Here is a 9,226-nt window from a genome sequence, read left to right on the forward strand (position 1 = left end):
TTGGTTTATGGTGGTTTTCCTCATTTTGGTAAAGGATTTTTTATGTTTCTTATAAGAATTTTATTTTCTCCTGCCCTACTAGTATCACCTTTTAATTTTTGCTTTAGGTTAGATGTTTATTTTAGAGTCACATCAAATCCTTATGGAAGCAAGGATAACTAAGTCCTTTTTCTAAGGTCAGGGATCAGACTGGAGAGTATTTCTCTTTGTGCCTACAGCATACTAACCTAGTTTCTAATATTTATCTCTCAGTTTCTTTAAAGGGACCTAACCTATAATCTTTGCATTTATAGTAATAGAAAGTCCTTTGATAGTAAAAATATTTCAAAGCCAGTAGATTATTTCAGAAATAAGTCCTGGAGATTTTATGGCATTGTAGAATCTGACTTGAAAGTCAGGAGACCTAGGTTTTAATCCTACTCATATGACTTAGGATAAATCAGCCTCTCTAGCTCAGCTGCCTATCTCTAATATGAAGAGGTTGACTTACATGATTTCTAAGATACATTGTAGGGCTAAAATTTAATGACTCCATCTAAGCAAAGGTTTTTTCATCACAATGGTCCTCCGTTAGACCAACACTACTGTATATTTCAGATGTTCAGTCTGTCAGTGCCAACATAAAATTTCTATTCCATCACAGCAAATGAGGGTTTTTTTGCATAGCTGGCTATGGTAAGATACTCTAGGATAATCGAGTATCTTCATTCAAGGATCTCTAAGTCCTCTAGTGACTTTTATTAATCCTATGTGCCATCACTCAAAGCAATCACTAACCTGTTTTCACCATTGAGAAGAAATTGAGACATTTAATAGTTGTCATTTACCGAAGAACATCCAATAAGTTAGTAGCTTGTAGTGAACTGTGCCAAAGCCTCCTACATCTCAAACAGGTTTTGATTCTGCCCTTCTCCCCCCTCTTTAACCCTGCTATTCCCCAAGTGACTTGGTCTACTCTTGAGATGCCTGTTCTGTCAATGTTCTGATGTAGGGTGTGTTCATAAAACCAGGAGTATTAACTGAAGCTTTAGATAATGAAAATGGAAGATTTTTTTTTTAGTGCAGCTGGCAAAAATGTTACAATACTTACCCCTAATGCTTTCTATGTGCCCTAACTGCCAGGCATGATAATAGTTATTTTCTTTAGCTTTCTTAATAAAAATCTGGCTTTGCATCTTGAGAAACCCAGGTACAAAGCCCAGGTTGGTGGCACTTAGCTCATGGCCCCCATTGTTCTTCCCTGTGCTACCCTGTCTTCAGGTCTTCAGTTTGTTTTTGATCATAAAATTACTAAGTCACAGGGGGCTTCAGGATCTGGCCTCAGTGAATGCAGATCTTAGGCTGAGGCTTGATTCGGGGTGGGTGCTTTTTAAAACCTTTGATGACAAGGAACTTACTGAGTATCCCTTCAGGCTGCCCATTGGCATTTTGGATAGCTCCAGTTAAGAAATTTTTCCTTGTGTTACACTAAAAGTTTGTGTCTTCCTAATTTCCCATTAATCCTAATTCTGCCTGTTGGGGCCACAAAAAAAAAAAAAAAACAAACCAAAAAACCAGAGGTCAACCTCTTTTACATGACACTCTTTAAGTATTCTGAATATTTTATTTTTTTTTCCTGAGTCATTTTTTTTTTTTCAACTTAAACATGCCTAGTTTCTTCAGTTGATCTTTATATGGTTATGTTTAAAATTCTCCTACCACTATGGTTACCTCCTCTGGATATGTGCCAGAGTGGGTTAGAACAGTTTTGGACCCATCATTTCTTTGAGATCAGGAACTCTTGATTGAGGACACTACCTATACCAACACAGGTCAGCCCTCCTTCTGAAACTTAGTCTTAGAAAGTTGCCCAGAATACTGAGAAGGGAAGTGACTTTGCCAGCATTACAGTACATGTCCAAGGCAGGGCTTGAACTCAACTCTTCCTGGCTCTGAGGCCAGCTGTTTATCCATTCTCACTCTGGCTCTGTTACACAAAATATGATGTGCAAAATTAGCATTAGAGATAGTTATGGATTATATAATGTACATACATACACACACACACAAACACAAACGCATTTTCATTTTAGCCTCATAGGATTGTAGTATTTAGAGTTGGAAGGCATCATAAGAGAGCAAGTTCAGTGCCCCTCATTTTAGAGATGACCAACACCCAACAAACCAACATTCCTTAGAATGAATGACTGGCCCAAACTATCATATCGGAAGTAAACCACAAAACTAGGTTTTGAACTCGGGTCATCTTTATTAACCTCCATGTTCTTCCCACTGATTCATGCTGCCTTGCCATTTTAAATTAAATACTTATCTACCATTGTAAAATAGCGATGACACAAGCAAATGAAAAACAGAGTTCATGGTAACTACAGATCTAAAAGAAGTATGGCCAGGAAAAGCTCATCGGGAACTTAGGGGAAGGCACACTGCATGGATATAATTTAATTTCATTTGTGGTCATATAAATAGCTATCATTTTATTTGGTTTTGTAGGAAACACTAGACATGTGATTTCATTGGTATAGGGTATTCTCAGGTGAGGGAAACCCCCTTTAACCCACACTGGTTAGCATCTTCTGCAACTTAATAAGCTTGACTTGGCTGAAGTCACATAACCAGTTTGTGTCAGGGGTGGTACTTGAACCCAGGTCCTTTTAGACTTTATGCTATGTCTGTTACACCATACTGCCTTTGTTGTTGATTAAAATCTTAATTTATTTGGGGAGAAAAGTCTCAATCTCATTTCAACAGTCTATATTCAGACTAATATATATGTTTCCAAATTCTAATACTCCAAAAGATTTATGATTTTTTTTGTCACTTTGGGTTCTCCTTCTCCATCCAGTGCAGATCACCACTCTCACATCTGTTTTAGATGGGCTTCATGACTCTAAGAAACTCATCCCTTCGAGGCCAACATTGTGGTGAAATACCTCTCCAGATTTAGGCTGGCCCACTGAAGATATAAACCCTGAGTACACAGCTGAGTTTATAATCTTCCTTAGCAACTTGGTTGACTCTTCTCGAGCTAATGCTTTCTTGTCATAGCCTTCAAGAACTCACAATTCCCTCCACACTTCAGTAAGGCAGGCATTGGGGTTTAGTGGAAGATAGGTGTATTATCTAGAGTAACAAATTTCATAGCAACTTTGGAAACAGCCCAGCTGAGACAAGAATATGTAAATATGTAAATTCTGAGCCCCTTGTCAGAACCTTGGAATCAAATATAAATATTTGACAGCCTTGTGTCTCAAAGTGGTTCCATTGTTATATAGGTTATACAGTAACTTCCTGACTCTTGGATAATAGTGGCTACGAATCTGACTCCAGAGTCTTATGACAAGTGGATGCCACTGGATTCAGATTTGCCACCAAGTGAAGTAAGGCTCAGTGTACCTATCAAGTGTCTGATTTTCGTTTCCAATTTCTAGAGGAAAGTAACTGGCTTTTCTTAACATTTGCATTTAAAGCCAAAGCAAGAAATGGTGTTACTTTCTTTAACCCCATTAAGGATGTGGTTTTTCTCCTATAGGAAAAAATCTTAATGCACAGATGGAGATACCCATCCCTCTCTCTCCATGGAATTGAAGGTGCTTTCTCTGGACCAGGAGCTAAAACTGTGATTCCTAGGAAAGTGATTGGCAAGTTCTCAATAAGATTGGTGCCAGATATGGTACCTGAGGTTGTCGAAAAACAGGTATTTTGGGATGGGGTTTGCTGTGTAATATAATGGTTGTCTAGCTTTCTGATGGTCAGAATTGCAATTTATAAGGTTTGCCAGTGTAAATTTCTTTAAACCCAAGACTTCAGAGTTCCAACTTTTAGCTTCCCCAAACTCAGTTGTTGGAAATTAATTGGGAGCAGATCACGAATATTGAAATGAATAAGTAAATGAATGACTAATGACTAATAGTAATTAACTACCAAATATTAGCACTATATTTAGATACTGTATAAAATGGAAAATTATTGAATACAGCCAATATAAATGTGTTCTTCCATTTAAAATATGTACAAATAATTGCTCAAATAAGGTATAGTCAATACTGTTGGACTTATGTTTATGAAATATAACCTCTACTTGTATTGCTGAAATGCACCTAGGTTTGTAGTGAAGATTTAGAGCTCCCAAATATGGATTCTGCTGTAACAGATTTCTGTGTTAATGGTGAAGAACATATCTGTGGTGAAATGTCATTATAAGCAAAACAAATGTTTTGTAAATTTTGCTTAATGGAAAGTTAAGCAAAAGGATTTGTGATCCATGGTTGTCTATTCAGACAAGTTTGGAAGATGGTAATCACCAGTTCTTTTCTAGTTAGCTGTGCAAGGTTTTATAAAGTAGATGAGATCTAAATCTTATTTGAGAAGTTGGTTATTGGAGACTAGTAAACATGCTTAGAACTACTGATGTCATTGGCCTTAATGGCTAATGATCATCTGTAGTACTTTGCACCTGGTAAATGCTTAATAATCACCTATACCTTTTTAGATGTTCTGGAAATCTTAGTTTAAATTAAATGATACCTTTGACCCAAGTTCACCATAAAAAATGGGTGTAAGGGAACATTGCATTTTTGTCCTGACTTAAGATGCATATCAACATTTAAAGTATGAAAACCAATATAATTTTAGCCAATATAACCATCCATTCCTAGGCCTCTTGTGTGTGGTGTCAAATTGTTTTGCCCTTTAGTGAAATGAACTTAATAATTTAGTGACATTCATTCACTATTGATATCTGTGAAGAACAGTATTGAGTAGGCAAGTCAAAATCCATTGTTTATTAATTGTTAATCCTAGTCAGTGTCAAGTTTATGGTTAACTGTTCATATTTTTGTTTATATGTGCAAAAGGTTGTAAGTTACGTGAATGAAAAGTTTACTGAGCTAAAGAGCCCCAACAAGTTCAAGGTGTACATGGGCCATGGTGGAAAACCTTGGGTGTCTGACTTCAATCATCCTCATTACCTGGCTGGGAGAAAAGCCTTGAAAAGAGGTCAGTGTGAGCTTGCAGGCTCATAGCACTTTCAGGCCAGCAGTGGAACAGATAGGCATGACTTTTTTGAACCCTGAAGAAGGAAATGCTCCTGGCAGACCAGAATCAAGCCCCAGATGCTGGCTTTGTAGCCTTGTCATCCCTAACGTTGTCTGCCCTTATAATCCTAAGCAGGATCTGTGCTTTCATTGGGTAGAGAGCTCCCACTGAGGAAATGCAATCCATCAATGCAGATCTGCAGCTTATGGTCTTAGAGCATTGTCTGGAACACTGAGAGGTTATGACTTGCCCAGGATAACACATGTAGTGTACCATGTGCCATTGGTGGAACATGAACCCCAGACCTTCCTAATTCTAAGGCCAGCCTTCTCTCCACTATGCTACAGTAAGGTAACCAACTGTTACATTACACAGCCTCTTTCTTCAGTGTTTTGAAAAATTATTACTGTCTTCAGCATGGGAACACACAGGTGGCTTTTATTGACTTTTTTTTTTAAAGAGAGTTTTCTCTGATTTTAAATTCACCAAAGCCTCCACAAGTTCATTCTCTTGGTCCCTGGTATCCAATGTCCTCAGCCAGCAAAGAGTGTATATAAACACACTTACATAATTAATTTACCAGTCATTGCTTAAGGTGTTTGCCGTCTCCTAAACCCCAACTTTACCTCTGAGTGCTCCATACTTCAGTGCTCTTGAAGCACTGGTCCAAAATACAAGGATTAAAATTTTTGGTTATTTTGGGTTATAGAAGTCAACATTAGTAACAAGTTTTTTGTTTCCTTTTACAAGAACAGTCTTTTAACTATTTTTTCACATTCCTCTCAGTTTTTGGTGTTGAACCAGACTTGACCAGAGAAGGTGGCAGTATTCCTGTGACCTTGACCTTCCAAGAGGCCACAGGAAAAAATGTAATGCTACTGCCTGTCGGATCGGCAGATGATGGTGCTCATTCACAGAATGAAAAACTCAACAGGTAAGTCTGAAAGGGCCTACAGCTGATTGTATGTCTCGGTCTGGAATTATGTGTCTTCCTCCATGATACGCCAATGGTATAGTCTTAGAAAAATCTATACACCTACTTATTTACCCAAGTCCCTTGAGAGTGTTTGCTCTTAAGCTAGGACTGGAACTAAGAACGTTAGTGTTGGTCCAAATAGAATTAGACAAATATACTTTTCCCAAAATTCTAAATTGATTTAATACCATTTATTATTATCTTGTAGATGTTCTGAATAGCTATGTTTAGCTCCATAGGCTCTAGAAACTTCTAAATAACCTCAAGGACTAAGAAGTGATTTATCAATGTAGAGTAGACAAGCCCTTATGGAGGTCAGGACCCTTTTTTGATTCCTTTGTTCTCCCCTGTACAACTTTTGAGGAGCAGGGAAAAGAAGAGCAAGGTAACTAATTCTCTAACCAGCTAAGGTTGCTTCCTGCTTCTTCTTTTTTCTCACCTGTATGTTGGGTGATAAAAGCAAAGAGATGATTAGTGGAACACATTTGGTTTCATGAAGAGAGAGAAGTTGATTTTAAAATATAGGGCTTAGCCTAGGCTTTTTTTTTTTTTTTTTTTTGCCTGCCTGCCTCTTTCTTACACCTGTCACTTATCAAAGGTTCTCTGATTGCATGCCCTCTTGGGGAGGGAGGCAAGGAGGGAGGGGGAGAAAAATTTAAAACTCAAAAGCATATGGATAACTAAAAATAAATTTTAAAAAAATTCTAACTGAAAAAAAAAGTTTCTTTGATTGTGTTTCTCATGTATTATTGGCATATTGGAATGCTTTACTAGCCCTAGGAGTAAAATATACGTGTGTGCTCTGCACAGACTCTAGCTATTGAATTTTATGACAGTAGCCAACTTGATGACCCTCTCTTATTTCCCTTTAGGCATAACTACATAGAAGGGACCAAAATGCTGGGTGCATACTTGTATGAAGTATCTCAACTGAACTGAACCATATACTTTATTCCCCACTTTGGAGAGTGACATCTAACTGGAAAGTTGGTTAATCTGGTCATTGGGCCATTTTCCGTTAGGAGGCCTCTTATTTTTCTCTTTTCCTTTCATAAAAACAAGTACCTACTAAAGCTTTGAACATCTGCTGTTACTATACCCACTATACACTATTATATAAAAATGGAACCACTTTGAGACACAAGGTTGTCAAATATTTATATTTGATTCCTAGGTTCTGACAAGGGGCTCAGAATTTATATATTTACATATTCTTGTCTCAGCTGGGCTGCTTCCAAAGTTGCTATGAAATTTTTTTTTCCCCAAAAATGAATATTCCATCTAAAACAGTAATTCTTAACCTTTTCTGTGTCATGGACCTTTTGAGAAGTCTGGTGAAGTAGAGTAATGTTGCCTGCAATCATAATTGAAAAAAAGTGCTAAATTTCAGTTGGAGGTTAATGAAAAATAAGATATTTTTTCCCATACAAGCCCACAGACCCTCTGAAATCTGTTATTGAACCCCAGGTGAAGAATCCCCAGTCTAAAAAAATTAAGTCCTTGAAAAGAAATTTTGAACAGCAGGTTGTATTCCTTATCTCTGTCTTCCTTTTTTTAAGCTGACTGACGTAATATATTGTTTTATGAGGGAAATATTAAAGATTATGAAAGAAATTAAGGTGGTCACTTTGGCTTTTATTAACATCTCATTCTCTTGCTGCACTGCCATTGTGTCTCATTCTCTTCAAGATTTTGGCAATTGGACTTTCCTATCTTTAGGTAATCGACAAACTCCATTGAACTTAACCAGGATAATTCCTTTGTTTTTTCATGTATGTGCTGCTAAATAAAAATTTTAAATGAAGTCTCATAACTAAAATAATGCTTACTTTGTTCCTACAACTCATGTGCTAGAATTGGAGAGATGACACCTAATCTCTCATTGTGAACTTTTTTTGCTTTCATCTGGATGCTCAACAGGGCATGGTGCTGAGGGCAGACAAAGGAACACAAGGCCACACTACTACTGACAGTGTGACCCTGACAGGTTATTAAATCTCTCAGGGCCCTTAGGCAACTTTACAAGACAGTTGTATACGGTACAACAGTTGCTTATCTGCATTGGTAGAGGGAGGTAGTTTCTGCACTGGGACTGTACAGCCATGAAATTAGATGTCTAGAACCCCCACCCCCCATCCTAGCCCCATTGGACTGCTCAGTGGGCATCCTTAAAAAAAAAGCTTGAGCTTACCACGTGCCTCCCTGTTCCCTAAAGAGTTAGTGAAGTGATAGGCTTGGGTAAGCAGTGCTATCAGATGCATTCTTTTAATTTGAAGAATGTTTTCGGCGAAGCCTTTCTTTTTACCATTAAGATCAAGTGACTTTGGAGCTGACATTAAGTCTCTCATCACCTACCATGAAGACAAAGCCCAAATTACTTTATTTGGTTATTTTGGAAGTTCAGTTCATTTATAGGAGGGATAGGTAAGAGATCCAATTTGCTATGAGAAAAATTGGTCCTGTTTAGTGAGTGTCATGATCTCCGTGCCAAAAGGACTGGGGCAAGGGGCAGCTAGGTGGTACAGTGGATAGAGCACTAGCCCTGGAGTCAGGAGGACCTAAGTTCAAATCTGGCCATAGACCATAACATTCACTAGCTGTGTGACTCTGGGCAAGTCACTTAACCCCAATTGCCCTCACCAAAAAAAAAAAAAAAAGCTAGGGAAAGTAAGATGAGCCTTGGACACTTTTGTCATCCTAGTATAACATTACCTTCCATAAAAGAGTAACTATTGGAGGTAAGGACATAATTAGTTCACTTATTCCCAAACTGCCTTGGTGCATAAATTGAAGTATCCTCCTCTCTTTTATACAAGAACTCTGCCTATGTCCACTAGTTGTTACCAACAAATTTTACAGACTTCACAGATTCACAAACATTTGGGAGAGGAATAAAAAGTAAGGAATACATTTAAAAAAAAAAAAAACACTTTCCAAGATTCTCTTGAGTAGGGAAATGAATTTCTTAACTTAGGCAATAAAATAGTCATAGAAAACAGTTTATTCATTAGGGAAAAGTATCTAAGAACTACTGAAAAATCCATACATAAGAGAATAATAGGGGAGAGATTTTTGTAAACATGTAACATTATAGAAATTGAATGAAAACCACAATGTCTACCCCCTATGCAAAATACTTTAAGGACTTCTGATCCCAGCGGTAGGAGTAAGCTGTGAGGATTCTAAAGTGAACAATTCAGTGAGACTTTTCAG

The 9,226-nt window shown here is 37.6% G+C and overlaps 1 protein-coding gene across 2 annotated transcripts in view; it reads left to right on the plus strand.

Annotated features, from left to right (window-relative positions):
• Positions 1-7,823, plus strand: part of CNDP2 (carnosine dipeptidase 2) — a 31,705-nt gene extending 23,882 nt beyond the window's left edge. For both annotated transcript variants that reach the window (XM_027852385.1, XM_027852386.1), the window contains exons 9-12: positions 3,533-3,697; positions 4,857-4,998; positions 5,824-5,971; positions 6,886-7,823. In XM_027852385.1, the coding sequence (XP_027708186.1) occupies positions 3,533-3,697; positions 4,857-4,998; positions 5,824-5,971; positions 6,886-6,952 (522 nt within the window). In that variant the 3' untranslated portion in view covers positions 6,953-7,823. The remainder of the gene's footprint in view (positions 1-3,532; positions 3,698-4,856; positions 4,999-5,823; positions 5,972-6,885) is intronic.
• The last annotated feature ends 1,403 nt before the right edge of the window (positions 7,824-9,226 follow it).

Source organism: Vombatus ursinus, unplaced genomic scaffold (assembly GCF_900497805.2).
Source record: "Vombatus ursinus unplaced genomic scaffold, bare-nosed wombat genome assembly UNPS02009573.1, whole genome shotgun sequence".
NCBI lineage: Eukaryota > Metazoa > Chordata > Mammalia > Diprotodontia > Vombatidae > Vombatus > Vombatus ursinus.